This window comes from Corylus avellana, chromosome ca4 (assembly GCF_901000735.1).
Source record: "Corylus avellana chromosome ca4, CavTom2PMs-1.0".
Lineage (NCBI taxonomy): Eukaryota > Viridiplantae > Streptophyta > Magnoliopsida > Fagales > Betulaceae > Corylus > Corylus avellana.
The window spans coordinates 28,451,820-28,468,262 of NC_081544.1; the positions used below are offsets into that span (position 1 = coordinate 28,451,820).

Sequence of the window (16,443 nt, forward strand, 5' to 3'; positions counted from 1 at the left end):
GTTGTTTTCTGTTCCTTTCCCTTTTGTTTCTTTGCTGTGTTTTTTGTATGTTGTTCTTGTAGCTTTGCCTATGTGCCGGTGCTGATTTTGGGGTTTCTTTCAAACTCCCCCTGTTTTGTTTTGTGTTCACCGCCGATCTCCTCCGCTCGCTCTGTCGCCCACCATTCGCTACTAGGTTTTTTCTTGCGCCCCTCCAGCGAAGAGCCTCAACGCCCCCTGTTGCGATGGTTTTCCGGCCAACTGGCGATCAGCTTCGCCTCCCTCCGTCCACTGTTTTGGGCCTTTTTCCGTATTCCCGCCGCGTTGAGCTTCCAGCATTCCCTTCCAGTGTCAGTCTCCGGCGAGTACACTATCGGTATCCACGCTACGTGTGTCTGTTCCCGTTTTGTTTTACTTTCTTTGTATTGTCTTTGTTCCTGTTTTTTCTTGTATGTATTTCATTCATGTTTTTTGCTTGTAATAAGGTTCTGCCTCTTTGGTTTGCCCACGTTTTATTTCGATTTTCTTGCTTTTGTTTGTAATAAGGCGTTGGCCCCTCGATCTACCTGCTTAGATGTGAACTGAACTTTGGTCCAGACCTTTGGGTTGTAGATGTGATTTTTGGTCCAGGCCTTTGAGTTGTGGACGTGAACTTTATCCTAGCTTTTGGGTCGAGGAGGAATTTGAGCTACCTATGCATTTGATTGCGTCTGTCTTATGCAAATCTGTTATCTCAACTGAAAACTAGTCATAGATTAGCAGAGGTTTTAGGTGATGATTGTATCTTTGTAGCTTCGGCTATAATTTGCATTTTCAGGGCTTTGTGCTCCTTCGATATAAGAGCTTTATGCTCGTGATTATTATCAATGAAATTGAAATGTTTTTCTTTCAAATAATAATAATAATAATAATAAGTGTCTTATTATTAAGAATAAAAACAAAAGCAGACATAACAGAGTTCTCTTCCAAACTGGTCGAAATAATTTCTTTCAACTCAATTTATAAAAATAACGTGTCATTTTTTTTATTAACATGTAAAATGCTCATGAGTTTTTAGTAAGATTAATTTCAACTTTGTCCATGCTATTAAAAAAATATGTGTATTTTACATGTTCAAATTACACATATCATTTTTATATATTGAGTTTGAGAAAATTTCTCTAACCTAGTTTGGAGGAAAACTATGTCCTTAACCCCCATAAATTGTCACCACTTTTGCAATGTCCTCCATAAAGTTTAATTTCTCTCAATTTAAGTATCATCTTTCAGTTGTTTTCAATGTTATCCCTCCGTTAGAATTTTCGGTTAATTTCTTACTAGGGGTGTTAAAAGGGTCATGATACACGCATGTCAGCCAATTTTTTTTTAAAAAAATATTTTTAATTGTAAAAAAAATAAAAAAATAAAAAAATAAATTGGACCCGTGATAAAATTGCAAAAATACCATTAGTTGTTTTAGGAAAAAAAAAATTACAAGGATTAAGGCGTTTGTCCTAATTCGGTATTTGCAAAAATACACATGCCTCAATATTAGCAAAAATTATAAATATTTATTTAAAAAAAAAGAAATATTTTGAAAATTTTGTTAGAATTTAACGAAAAATATTAACAAATATGGACTTTGAAAAAGATTAAAAGTTTGATTTACTAAATTAAGAGGTTTTGAATTTAAAAAACATACACAATTCACGGATCAGTGAAGTTTTTCCAACAATTATTATTATTATTTAATAAAAATACACCTCAGTTTTTATTTTTACAAAACACTTCAAACCAAAAAATAACGATATCACGGCGTCGCTCGAAGAAACCCTAGATGGATACGATCTCTGAGTCCCTCAGCTATAAATAGGGCACATAACGCTTGCAACCCTTACGCACTCACATTCTGCCTCCCTCTGCCCTTCCTCTTCCTGGGTCTTAGGTTTTCCTCTCTCTCAGCCGCCTCATACTCTTAAGGTGCATAAACCTCTTCTCTCCTTCTTATGCGTAGTAGATCGGTGATTTTGGTTCTATGAATTTCTGTTTGTGTTCTTTTTTATGCGCTATTTGGGCTTCTTATTTGGTTCGGTCTAAGTTTGGGTGAGATCTGTTTTCTTCTAGATCTAAGTTTTGTTGATTTTCGGGTTTCAAACTTCGTCGTTGGGTTCTCTGGTTTTAGATTTGAAATTGATGCGGATGAGGTTTGGAATTTGATAAACTCAATTTGTGATTTGGGATTTATGTGAATTTTTTGATCCGGCATGAATCGATCCATGTATCATAATGTTTTTATCGATAATAAGTTGATCAATTTTCTTTTTTGTTGGTCATGCTTTTGATTTAAATATTTTCCTTCATAAGAAAGAAGCAATCTAGATTTGTTTGCCCTTTTCTATAACATTGTCAAGTTTTTTTTTAAAAAAATAATTTGGGTTTAGTTCATGCGTCTTTTTCTCATGCTGGATTGAATATCATCAGAATTATGAATAAGTTTTTTTTGTTGGTTTTGTAGATCTTTGAGAATTTTTATCTGACAAAAGCTTTGTTTTTTTTCCCTTTTCTCGTCTATTGCAGCTAGTTTTGTGATTTAGAATGGGTAAAGAGAAGGTTCACATCAACATCGTCGTCATCGGCCATGTCGACTCCGGCAAGTCGACCACCACCGGCCACTTGATCTACAAGCTTGGAGGAATCGACAAGCGTGTGATCGAGAGGTTCGAGAAGGAGGCCGCTGAGATGAACAAGAGGTCATTCAAGTACGCCTGGGTGCTCGACAAGCTCAAGGCCGAGCGTGAGCGTGGTATCACCATCGATATTGCCTTGTGGAAGTTTGAGACCACCAAGTACTACTGCACTGTCATCGATGCTCCCGGACATCGTGACTTTATTAAGAACATGATTACTGGGACTTCACAGGCCGACTGTGCTGTCCTTATCATTGATTCCACCACTGGTGGTTTTGAAGCTGGAATCTCGAAGGACGGCCAGACCCGTGAGCATGCTCTCCTTGCCTTTACCCTTGGTGTCAAGCAGATGATCTGTTGCTGCAACAAGGTATTGTCTCCTTATTGTTTCTGTTTATGCTGTGTTATCTTATGATTAGATGCCCCTCCCTAGTTCGTTTCATCTGATAAAGGGACACCCTCAAGGGCAAATGCAATGTTGATATTTACTTATGGCATCGATGGGCATTTATTGAAAGGGTGTCCTAAGCTTTGATGGGTGTCCACTTTATTGGATGATATATATTGGTTTTGATTAGGAGAGATGGCCAAGTGGTATAGTTCTATACAAAGAACTATTGAGGGTTCAAATCCCTCTCTCTCCGTTTTCTTTTCTGTTGCTTCTGTGTTATTTTTTCTGTTATATAAAACATTAGTTTTTGTCCGAAGTTTTCTATTTTTACTAAGTTGTATATCTTGAATGTCTCGATCTCTGTGTTGGCTTTTGTTATCTTTTTATATAATTTGAAAAATCTCAATTGTTCAACCAGTGATTTTTATAAGGTATTTTGATGCACCATCTTATAATTTTAGTTTTGAAGGACTGAAGTTGTAGTTTGTGCTATTGTTATCACTCAATTTATTTTAATTGTTCTTTGTAGATGGATGCAACTACCCCTAAATACTCCAAGGCGAGGTATGATGAAATTGTGAAGGAAGTTTCTTCCTACCTGAAGAAGGTTGGTTACAACCCTGACAAAATCCCATTTGTTCCTATCTCTGGTTTCGAGGGTGACAACATGATTGAGAGGTCAACCAACCTTGACTGGTACAAGGGCCCAACTCTCCTTGATGCTCTTGACCTGATCTCTGAACCCAAGAGGCCCTCAGACAAGCCTCTCCGTCTCCCTCTTCAGGATGTTTACAAGATTGGTGGTATTGGAACTGTCCCAGTTGGTCGTGTTGAGACCGGTGTCATCAAGCCTGGTATGGTTGTTACCTTTGGCCCAACTGGACTAACCACTGAAGTTAAGTCTGTTGAGATGCACCACGAGGCTCTTCTGGAGGCTTTGCCTGGTGACAATGTTGGCTTCAACGTCAAGAATGTTGCTGTGAAGGATCTCAAGCGTGGTTTTGTTGCATCCAACTCAAAGGATGACCCTGCCAGGGAAGCTGCTAACTTCACATCTCAGGTCATTATCATGAACCACCCTGGTCAGATTGGAAATGGTTATGCCCCAGTTCTCGACTGCCACACCTGCCACATTGCTGTCAAGTTTGCTGAACTTGTCACCAAGATTGACAGGCGTTCTGGTAAGGAGCTCGAGAAGGAGCCCAAGTTTTTGAAGAACGGTGATGCAGGGATTATCAAGATGATTCCCACCAAGCCCATGGTTGTTGAGACTTTCTCTGAGTACCCACCTCTTGGTCGCTTTGCTGTCAGGGATATGCGCCAGACTGTTGCTGTTGGTGTTATCAAGGGTGTTGAGAAGAAGGATCCCTCTGGTGCTAAAGTCACCAAATCTGCTGCCAAGAAGAAGTGAATGGTGCGGTCCCCCATTTTCATTGATGCTGAGAACAATTTATATCTCTATTACTGTGTGCTTTTTCAATTTCTAGACGGTTTTGTCTCTAGTTTTATTTCTATTGGCTTTACGTGTTCCTCCTTGTCTGGTCGTCGCACCCAGAACTGGGTGCTGGACAGGCGGTGGTAACACATTGCCAGTGTTTGAGTCCTGGAGTTTTTAACACCCTTTTATTGTGGATGTTGAGTTAATTTAAATTTAAGGTTTTTAATTTAGTATTAGTCACCTGTTGCTGTCTCCGTTTAAATTGCTTTAGGTTTTTAGTTTGTTTCTTCGTGTGGATTCAATTTTGGGCAGCCCTCAATGGTTTTTGCCTGTTGAACTAGGGAATTGTTTTCCCTATACGGTGGTAAGTGGTATGTGTTGGATGATGCATATATTTCAAAAGCCTCATCAATCTTGGTTAGGTTTATGTTGGCTACTGATAATGTAATCTTTTCTTTGCACTATAGTTGTCAAGCTAAAACGTTTAGGGCATTGGGCAAATTATATATTATGACAAATGCAGACTTGTTCGACATTTGGATGCTTGCCCATAAATCTTACTATCTTAGTAAGGTTTATGGGGCATGAGAGCACTCCTTGCAGCCTCTCGCTTCTCTTTTCTTCTCTCTCAAATTAAATATTATGCCATATAATTGCATTAAATATTATTACTGTTGAATGAGAGTAAAGATGAAAAATCCGTGTGTTTTTTTTTTTTTTTTTATTCAACCAAAAAAAAAAAACTTTCCAGACTTGATATGGGAGTGGAAATAAGCTGACTAACAATCCAAAATCAATAATTAAAAACGTTATCTTCTTCCAATATAAATTAAAACCAAGTAAATGAAGGAAATATTTCAAATTTCTAAAAATACTACCGTTGGAATAAGACAAATATTTTTAAAATAGATCATTAGACAAATATAAACATTCAAAAATATAACAGTTAGAGAAAGAATAAACAATTTTTTGAAAAATAATATTTAAATGAAATAGTGAAATTGGATTGTTAAAGTAGTGATGTTGTTGTGGGTGCTCTAAAAAAGGTTAAAAAGTGTTTACTTTTTGTGAGTAAATTTTGGTGAGATTGTTAAGAATGTTGTGCAGTAACTTGTTCAACAACCTTTTAGCAAGTTACTCACATCCATTTCTTGTAGCCTTAACAGAATTTAACAGAAGTGACTAAAATTCTTCATTTTTAGAGTATTATTAGCAGCCTCAACAAATTTTGCTACCAAAATAATTAAAAGTACAGTTTTTGTTATTTTGACAATTCACATTTTTAAAACACTCACAGTAGCCTCACTATTTTAACAATTTACTTTTACTATTCCATTTAAATATTAATGGTAATATTTTTAAAATTTTGTAATTTTTCTAACGGTAAAAAATGGCAAGACTCGAACTGATGAATGGATGAAACGCTAGAGAGAAATGGCGCTAAATGCTGAGAGAAAACTCAGAAAAGGCTGCAGAAAAAAAAAAAAAAAAAAAAAAAGAGAAACGAAAAGAGTAAAGGAAGAGAGAAATTAGTTGTTTAACCAATATGTGAGTGAACAGTACTTTTTATGTTGAAAATAACTTATATAGGGAGTGCTCACCAATCAGTGTTATGACACATTAGGAAAAAAACATGATTAAAAAAAAAAAAAAAACAGAACACCTAATTATTTACCAAATATTAGAAATAAAACTTAAAAAATTGATTAATTTAAAAAATAAAAAATAAAATAAGGGGTGGCTTGCTGGCCACCCCCTCCATGGCCTGGGGTGGCTGGCCGGCCACCCCCAAGCCTGGGGAGGATGCACCAGCCACCCCAAGGGGAGGCTCCTCCTCACCTGGCTTTTTAATTTTGTTTAGAAAAAAAATAAATTCATTTTTTAATTTAAATTTGGTATAATCTAGTGTAGTTGAATGTTTTCCATCCGTGTAAGTTTGGGATGATATGCTAATGTATCACCTTCTGATTGGTTGCACAAAAGCCACTTTTTGTGCAATAGCCTCACCCAAGATGCTCTCTTTTATGTTTGGTGAGTAACATTCACTTCACTATTTTTTTTTTGTGTGTTAAAGTAGTGAGTCGATTTAAGCCACTCTTGTTAAATTGTCACACTAAAATAACTAAAAAATGGTTTTGATGAAGCTGCAAAGAGTGCTCTAATCTTACATTTTTAACCTAAAATAAATGGTGAATAATACTCACTATTTAAAAGTGAATACTATTCTCTCACTAAAAAATAAAAAATAATATTACTTTTTTTTTCTATATTCTTTGAATATAAAGAAGTATTCAAAAAATAATAAAATTTGTTGAGGCATCTAGAAATGCTCTCACGGCAAATTTGACCGAGTTTGAAAGCTTTTTTTTTTTAATGTAATAAGTCGACCGATAATGGTATACCAGTCGCTAGCCTAAAGGGTTTTTTTTTTTTTTTTTTTTTTTTTGGAATAAGGGTCTGTTAGTTAAAACGCTTGTAAATTGGATGTTTATAAATAGAGCCGTGACTCAAAGCACGCGCGTGCTCTGAATGCCAAGGCAGCAAATTTTTTTTTTTAATATTTTAATAAAAAAATTTTTTTTTGCCGGCGTGCTATTTATCTTCACCCTTATAAAATAACTTTAACATGAATTTGATATTTATCACTGTGGGGCCCATACAGGATGTTCAACTGTTGTGACAATTAGGATGAATTAAGATGTTTTGCAACAAGGAGATTAAGTAGACATTATATTAGAGTAGATTTGTAATTAATATGAATTAGACTTCATTTAAGATTAATTTAAATTAGTTTTATTATCAGTATTTTTAAATTAGAGATAAACATCCGTTTATTTGTATTTCAGTTATTTATTTTAGAGTTATTATTGCATTAGTTATCTTTCTACGGGTTTATCTCCAAGTGAGTGTAGGAGTTCTTCTCTAAATCTAGGTTGTTGTAATATTCATATTTAAATGATGATATTTTAATAAAAAATAAATCTCAAACTTTATATTTAAATAAGTTTCTTCAAAATTTAAAAAGTATAAATTTCCTCGTAATTTAAGATTCAGGTTATAACCTAAATTCTATCACCGTAGTTGACTTGTTTAAGTTTTCATGCATGTAATGTTCTCCGATTCTTCGCTTCTAGTACACAAGAATCTTTCATTTTGATGCAGTATTTTGGACGGTCGGATTGGAAATTACAACTTTTTAAACCTTAAAGGTATGATTGTAAACGTACCTAAACCTTAGGAGTAAGTGACGTTATTCAAAAAAAATCTTTTAAGATACTTTTGATCGTCACAAATATTTAAGACACTTTTGGATGATGCCTTACCAACTTTATCCTTTGGTAGTACTATGGGCTCGATGCCTGTGAAGGACTTGTCCCCCATAAATAGAAAAATGTCAATAGAAATAAAAAGGAAAAAGTCATGAGAAACTATCATCAAATTGTCAATACCTCCCGTAAACTTTAAAATTGTGTCAATTTTTTCCTCTAACTATTAAAATTTGTTAATGTCTTCCTAATAACAAAAATACCCTGAATAAAAATATTTTGTTTTTAAAGTTATATAAAAAACTAAAAATTAAAAGTTAAAAGAAAAATGGTGTTGTATGGTCGGTATTGTCACATTTTGTGGCCGCCAGTCAAATCTAGTGTCCTAATAGCCATTGCTAGGGCCGCGCAGAGCACCATGATGGTGGCAACACTGCTAGGGTGTGTTTGTTAAAGGGTTTTAAATTGATACTGTAGTAAAAATTAATTGATGTGAACAAAAAAATAATAATGTTTTTTTTTTAAAAAAAAAGAATGAAAAAGTAAGAATGTTTGGTATGAAAAAAAAAAAAAAAAAAATTGTTTTGTAGTGATTTGTTTATTAGAATAGTAATAAAAAGTAATTGATGTGATGTAAAAAAATGAGAATGTTGGAAAAATGAAAAAGTGAGATGAATAGCATTGAACCAAAATCGTTTACCAAACGGGGCATTGAGTGTGGTGCTACAAGAACTTCTCAATTTTAATTTATACAAAACACTTCCCAAAGGTAAATTTAATCACTTAATCATTACTTTAACACTCCCCTCACGTATAGGCTCAAACTCTCTTTTAATAGATAAGTGCGTGAAATATTTAATTGAAATGAAATGTGAAATTGACAGAGTCAAATTTTGATCTTAGGACCTTTGACTCAGATACCATGTTAAATTACCATTTATCTCAAAAGCTTAAGCAGATAGAAAGAGGTAAATTTAATTACTTAACCATTACTTTAACATTATTCAATCAATTTTCAATTTGTCTCAAATATGGCCCCGACCAAAACAATTCTTACATTTTATTTTTTCAAAATTCAAAATTTAAAACACTTGTCAAAATTTTATCAAGTGTATCCATACTTTGGTGAAAATTATTAACAAATAATTCAAAATATTAGACAGCTTTTATAGCATAAAACACTATTAAATACAGTAAAACCACTGATTATATTTATATTACGTACAAAATATTTGTTCAAACTAAAACAAAAAATCAACCATTAAGTGGCCTCCCCAATTTTTTTTTTTTTTTTTTTTTTTTTGGCTATTTTGGTGAGCCAAATCACAAAAAAACACTCTCCAACAACCTCACTAAAATAGTGATTTTGGTTTGGTGATGAATAGTCTTACTCACTATCTTTAGTGAATACTATTCACTCATCAAATGAATAAAAAATAATATAATTTTTATCTCTCATTCTCTATTTTTTGAAAAAAGTTAAAAAAACAAAAAAGAAGAAAGAAATATTTGAAAACAAAATATTTAAATCAAATAGTGAAACTTGATAGTTAAAATAGTGAAATTGCTAGAAATGCTCAAAAAAAGCGAGTAGCTAAAATAGAAAAAAAAAAATAAGGACAAAAATTTCCTCAGAACCAATCTAGAGGAAATATCTTTCAACTTATTTAAATATTGTAAAGTGTCTATAAACATTTAAAACGCACATTAAATTCTTAAGGTTATTAAGATCATTAATAATAGTTTATTAACTTAGACTAACATTTTAAATGTTTATAGGCTGTTGACATTATTTTAAATGTATTAAAGAATATTTTATCCAAACTAATTTGGCCAGAATTTCTGTCCAAAAAATAATGCTCTTAACAAGAGAAAAAGAAGGACGGTCAGTGTCAAATTTTAAAAACCCGGTCATGATCCAAAATACCCGAACCCGATTGTGTGGTTGACTTTTTAGTTTTTACTTGCTAAGCAAGCATATAGGACTAAATCGTTATTGAAGCCCCTAGTTAGGGGCAAAACCGTGAACCAAAAAAGAACGAAATCACGGCCTCGCTCGAAGAAACCCTAGATATCTCGGAGTCCCTCAGCTATAAATAGGGCATACAGCGCTTGCCTTACGCACTAACACTCTGCCTCGCTCTCTGCCTCTTATCTTTCAGGGTTTTTGGGTTTATCTCTCAGCCGCCTTAGCTTAAGGTTCGTAAAACTGTTCTCTCCTTCTTATGCGTAGTAGACCGGTGATATTGGTTCTATTAATTTCTGTTTGTGTTCTTTTTTACGCTCTTAAAGGGCTTATTTGCTTCGGTCTCTGCAATTTGGTGTTGATTTTTCTCTTGTTTTTATGTTTTGGTTAGTTGGGTTAGATCTGTTTCTTCTTGATGTAAGTTTTGTTGATTTTTTCGGTATTCAAATTTCGTAGTTGGGTTCGCTGGTTTTAGATTTGAAGTTGATGCGGATGAGTTTTGTAGTTTGTTAGATTCAATTCGTGATTTGGGATTGTGTGACTTTTTTGATCCGACATGAATCGATCTTTGTCATGTATCATAATGTTTCCCTCGCTAATAAGTTGATGAATTTTCTTTTTTGTTAGTCATGCTTTTGATTTAAATATTTTTCTTCATATGAAAGAAGAAATCTAGGTTTGTTTTCCCATTTCTATAACATTGTAAAGTGTTTGTAAAGAATAATTTGCGTTTGGTTCATTCGCCCTTTTCTCATGCTCAATTGAATATCATCATAATTATGATTTTTCCCCCTTTAATCTTCTTTTGCAGTTAGTTTTGTGATTTAGAATGGGTAAAGAGAAGGTTCACATCAACATCGTGGTCATCGGCCATGTCGACTCTGGCAAGTCGACCACCACAGGACACTTGATCTACAAGCTCGGTGGAATCGACAAGCGTGTGATCGAGAGGTTCGAGAAGGAAGCCGCTGAAATGAACAAGAGGTCATTCAAGTACGCCTGGGTGCTCGACAAGCTCAAGGCTGAGCGTGAGCGTGGTATCACCATCGATATTGCCTTGTGGAAGTTCGAGACCACCAAGTACTACTGCACTGTCATCGATGCTCCCGGACATCGTGACTTTATCAAGAACATGATTACTGGGACTTCACAGGCCGACTGTGCCGTCCTTATCATTGATTCCACCACTGGTGGTTTTGAAGCTGGAATCTCCAAGGACGGCCAGACCCGTGAGCATGCTCTCCTTGCCTTTACCCTTGGTGTCAGGCAGATGATCTGTTGCTGCAACAAGGTATTGTCTCCTTTTTGTTTCTGTTTATGCTTTGTTATCTGATGATTAGATGCCCCTCCCTAGTTCGTTTCATCTGATAAAGGGACACCCTCAAGTGCAAATGCAATGTTGATATTTACTAATGGCATTTATGGGCATTAATCGAAATGCAGTCCTATGTTTTGATGGGTGACAACTTTATTGGATGATATGTTTTGGTTTTTTATTAAGAGAGATGGCCAAGTGGTATAGTTCTATACAAAGAACTATTGAGGGTTCAAATCCCTACCTCCCTTTTCTTTTGTATTGCCTCTGTATTATATATATCCTGTTGTTTTTGACATTAGTTTTTGTCCGAAGCTTTCTACCTTTTCCAAGTTGAACTTAAATACATTTATTCTTTTGTGGCGCTGTTTACATTACGGTTGAGTGTTTTTTTTTGAGTAATAGTATCTTTTTATCTATTGTGAAAATTCTCAATTGTTCAACCATGGGTATATTTTTAGGGCTGAAGTTGTAGTTTGTGCTATTTTTATCACTCAATTTATGTTATTGTTCTTTGTAGATGGATGCAACTACCCCTAAATACTCCAAGGCGAGGTATGATGAAATTGTGAAGGAAGTTTCTTCCTACCTGAAGAAGGTTGGTTACAACCCTGACAAAATCCCATTTGTTCCTATCTCTGGTTTCGAGGGTGACAACATGATTGAGAGGTCCACCAACCTTGACTGGTACAAGGGCCCAACCCTCCTTGATGCTCTTGACCTGCTCTCTGAGCCCAAGAGGCCCTCAGACAAGCCTCTCCGTCTCCCTCTTCAGGATGTTTACAAGATTGGTGGTATTGGAACTGTTCCAGTTGGTCGTGTTGAGACCGGTGTCATCAAGCCTGGTATGGTTGTCACCTTTGGCCCAACTGGACTAACCACTGAAGTTAAGTCTGTTGAGATGCACCACGAGGCTCTTCTGGAGGCTTTGCCAGGTGACAATGTTGGCTTCAACGTCAAGAATGTTGCTGTGAAGGATCTCAAGCGTGGTTTTGTTGCATCCAACTCAAAGGATGACCCTGCCAGGGAAGCTGCTAACTTCACTGCTCAGGTCATTATCATGAACCACCCTGGTCAGATTGGAAATGGTTATGCCCCAGTTCTCGACTGCCACACCTGCCACATTGCTGTCAAGTTTGCTGAACTTGTCACTAAGATTGACAGGCGGTCTGGTAAGGAGCTCGAGAAGGAGCCCAAGTTTTTGAAGAACGGTGATGCGGGGATTATCAAGATGATTCCCACCAAGCCCATGGTTGTTGAGACTTTCTCCGAGTACCCACCTCTTGGTCGCTTTGCTGTTAGGGACATGCGCCAGACTGTTGCTGTTGGTGTTATCAAGGGTGTTGAGAAGAAGGATCCCTCTGGTGCTAAGGTTACCAAATCTGCTGCCAAGAAGAAGTGAAAAAGTAAATGTTTTGGTATGAAAAAATGAAAAAAAAAATTGTTTTTTAAGTGTTTTTTTTTAAAAAAAATTTGAATAGCAATAAAAAATTATTGATGTGATGTAAAAAATAATTGATGTGAGATAGAAATAAAAATGTTGAAAAATTGAAAAGTGTGATGAATAGTGTTGATCCAAAATTGTTTACCAAACAGGGCCTTGGCCTTGAGTGTAGTGCTACAATTTTTTTTTTTTATTATTATATGAAAAATAACTTCTCAATTTTAATTTTTACAAAACACTTTTAAAGGTAAATTTAATCACTTAATTATTATTTTAACTCTCTTTTTTACCTATGAGAATAGGTGAAGTCTAACACGTGAAATATTTAATTGATAGAGTCTAAGCTCGATCCTATGACCTTTGGTTCAGATTTTATGTTAATGACCTTTGGTTCAGATTTTATGTTAAATTATTATTTATCTCAAAAGTTTAAGCTAATAGAAAGGTAAATTTAATCATTTAACTATTATTTTATCTTTAAACAATTTTTCACTACCATATATATGCTGTTAAGATTTTGGACGGCTCAGATTTAAACCTTGCCTTTTTAATTCAAAAACTCATGTTGTCTCTTTTCTTCTGTGAAACAAAAAAATATTTAATTTCAATTAGAGTAAAAATAAGAGGAGTACACAAAAAAAAACATGTTAAAATTTAGATTCAGACATAACCTCCTGCATCTCGTCTCCAGATAATGGAGAAAGATGTCCACAGGAAGATGTATGCCCATGAGAGCTTTCAGACAACATTTGGCATGAATCATGCTCTTAAGTGCTAAAAGGTAGTAAACAATAGTCTTCATATATAGATCCTTACAAGATAAAAATCTCGCAGATATAAGGGAGGGAGAGACTAGAAGATTAATAAGACATGCAAGCAATCTTTACTCTAGCTCTGATTGAAAACCACAATTCATATTCTAACCATTACATACAAAACTACATCAGGCACATAGCTCACATTTTCAAATGTGGGCAATCCACTCCAGCAGCCTTGTTCTATAGGCTTAAAACAAAGGAAATACAAATGATGTTGTCTATTGTTTTTACATATGATTTCCTTTTTTTTTTTTTTTTTTTTCACTTCCGAAAAGAATAGGTTAGTGCAAAGCTTTTAAAGTCAAGCTCGTGAGGAGCTTCATTGGTTTGAAATCTCACAGCACATTGAATTTTTTTACTGAACTCTTTTTGAAACTTTTGCTAGTTTATTTGCATGGACTTTGAAAGTTAAGAGTACATATGTAATTGTCTATGCAAGCGCTCAAATCACCTATGACAATCATGGTTGTGAGATTTCAAAATGTTTTTATGAAAGGCAAATCAATTCTTTTGTACTAACCAGACATCTTTAAAAGAGAGAGAAGAGTCAAGAGAGTGCTGTAGGCATCTAAACTAAGTAGGACTTTCATTATGACAAATTTCATTTCCCAGTAGCAAATAGAGGTTTGTTTTGTTTGATGGAAGAAAATATCATGGAAGAAGAGAGACGTTTGTTGTTTGGTCAAACCGCGTGAGATTTTGAGTTAAAAAGGCATGGATTAAATTTGAGGTCGTGTCTGCATCTAAATTTAAACATGTTTTGTTTTGCGTACTCCTCTTGGTTTTACACTGATTGGAAATAGATGTTTTATTTTGTTTCGCGGAGGAAAAGAGACGGCGTGAGTTTTTGAGTTAAAAAGACAGATTAAATCTGAGCCATCCAAAATCTTAACAGCATATATGCGGTAGTTTTCACTACTGCATAGAAGCCGAATCCTTTCTCAAATATGGCCCCAACCAAATCAATTCATACATTTTATTTTTTCAAAATTCAAAATTTAAAACACTTGTCAAAATTTTATCAAGTGTATCCGTACTTTGGTTAAAATTATTAACAAATAATTCAAAATATAAGACAACTTTTATAGCATAAAACACTTTTAAATACAGTAAAACCACTTATTATATTTATATTATGTACAAAATATTTTTTCAAACTAAACAAAAAAAATTATAAAAAATCAACCTTTACGTGACCTCCCCAAACTAGTTTTTTTTTTTTTTTGTTATTTTGGTGAGCCAAATCACTAAAAATCACAAAAAAAAAACACTCCCCAACAACCACACTAAAATAGTGATTTTGGTTTGGTGATGAATAGTCTTACTCACTATCTTTAGTGAGTATTATTCACTCATCAAATAAATAAAAAATAATATAATTTTTATCTCTCATTCTCTATTATTTGAAAAAAGTTCAAAAAAAAGAAGAAAGAAATCTTTGAATTTTTTTTTTTTAAATCAAATAGTGAAACTTGATAGTTAAAATAGCGAAATTGCTAGAAATGCTCCAAAAAAGTGAGTAGTTAAAAAAAACAAAAATAATGACATAAATTTTCTCTGAATCAGTTTAGAGAAAATATCTTTCAACTCATTTATATATTGCAAAGTATCTATAAACATTTAAAACACACATTCAATTTTTAAGGTCATTAATAACAATTTACTAACTTAGACTAACATTTTAAATATTTATAGATAGTTGACACTATTTTAAATGGATTGAAAAATATTTTCTCTAAACTAATTTTGAGGAAATTTCAATAATGCTATTAACAAGAGAAAAAGAAGGACGGTCAATGTCAAATTTTAAAAACCCGGTCATGGTCCAAAATACCCGAACCCGATTGTGTGGTTGACTTTTTACTTATTATAGAAGCATATAGGACTAAATCGTTATTGCAGCCTCTAGTTAGGGGCAAAACCGTGAACCAAAAAAGAACGAAATCACGGCCTCGCTCGAAGAAACCCTAGCTATCTCCGAGTCCCTCAGCTATAAATAGGGCATATAGCGCTCGCCTTACGCACTCACATTCTGCCTCACTCTCTGCCTTTTCTCTTTCAGGGTTTTAGGGTATCTCTCTCAGCCGCCTTAGCTTAAGGTGCGTAAAACTGTTCTCTCCTTCTTATGCGTAGTAGATCGGTGATATTGGTTCTATTAATTTCTGTTTGTGTTCTTTGTTACGCTCTTAAAGGGCATATTTGGTTCGGTCTCTGCATTTTGGTGTTGATTTTTCTCTTGTTTTTATGTTTTGGTTAGTTGGGTTAGATCTGTTTCTTCTTGATGTAAGTTTTGTTGAGTTTTCGGTATTCAAATTTCGTAGTAGGGTTCGCTGGTTTTAGATTTGATGTTGATGCGGATGAGTTTTGTAGTTTAGTAGATTCAATTCAGGGATTGTGTGACTTTTTTGATCCTACATGAATCGATCTTTGTCATGTATAATAATGTTTCCCGCGCTAATAAGTTGATGAATTTTCTTTTCTATTAGTCATGCTTTTGATTTATATATTTTTCTTCATATGAAATAAGAAATCTAGGTTTGTATTCCCTTTTCTATAACATTGTAAAGTGTTTTTAAAGAATAATTTGCGTTTGGTTAATGCGCCTTTTTCTCATGCTCAATGGAATATCATCATAATTATGATTTTTCTTTTTAGTTTTTTTTGTTGGTTTTGTAGATCTTTGAGAATTTTTATCTTTAATTCAATCTGACAAAACCTTGTTTTCCCCCCTTTTAATCTTCTTTTGTAGTTAGTTTTGTGATTTAGAATGGGTAAAGAGAAGGTTCACATCAACATCGTGGTCATTGGCCATGTCGACTCCGGCAAGTCGACCACCACAGGCCACTTGATCTACAAGCTCGGAGGAATCGACAAGCGTGTGATCGAGAGGTTCGAGAAGGAAGCCGCTGAAATGAACAAGAGGTCATTCAAGTACGCCTGGGTGCTTGACAAGCTCAAGGCTGAGCGTGAGCGTGGTATCACCATCGATATTGCCTTGTGGAAGTTTGAGACCACCAAGTACTACTGCACTGTCATCGATGCTCCTGGACATCGTGACTTTATCAAGAACATGATTACTGGGACTTCACAGGCCGACTGTGCCGTCCTTATCATTGATTCCACCACTGGTGGTTTTGAAGCTGGAATCTCCAAGGACGGC

General features: G+C 34.7%; 2 protein-coding genes across 2 annotated transcripts in view; both read left to right on the top strand.

Annotated features, from left to right (window-relative positions):
• Positions 1-1,798: 1,798 nt before the first annotated feature.
• LOC132178364 (uncharacterized) lies at positions 1,799-12,436 on the top strand. Its single transcript, XM_059590808.1, has 6 exons — positions 1,799-1,938; positions 2,536-3,015; positions 3,566-4,444; positions 4,524-4,630; positions 10,535-10,997; positions 11,542-12,436. Exons 2-6 carry the CDS (start codon positions 2,554-2,556, stop codon positions 12,421-12,423), a joined length of 2,793 nt encoding a protein of 930 aa, XP_059446791.1. The 5' UTR covers positions 1,799-1,938; positions 2,536-2,553; the 3' UTR covers positions 12,424-12,436.
• A 3,614-nt stretch (positions 12,437-16,050) lies between these two features.
• LOC132178366 (elongation factor 1-alpha-like) overlaps positions 16,051-16,443 on the top strand; it is a 2,450-nt gene continuing 2,057 nt past the window's right edge. The window contains exon 1 of the mRNA XM_059590810.1: positions 16,051-16,441. Coding sequence (XP_059446793.1) covers positions 16,051-16,441 — 391 coding nt within the window. The remainder of the gene's footprint in view (positions 16,442-16,443) is intronic.

Bases quoted from the DNA above. Each gene is read 5' to 3' on its own strand.
- LOC132178364 (XM_059590808.1), top strand. From the start codon at position 2,554: ATGGGTAAAGAGAAGGTTCACATCAACATCGTCGTCATCGGCCATGTC. The intron at 3,016-3,565 runs GTATTGTCTCCT...TGTTCTTTGTAG, and splicing joins TGATCTGTTGCTGCAACAAG to ATGGATGCAACTACCCCTAA. The intron at 4,445-4,523 runs TGAATGGTGCGG...TTCAATTTCTAG, and splicing joins AATCTGCTGCCAAGAAGAAG to ACGGTTTTGTCTCTAGTTTT.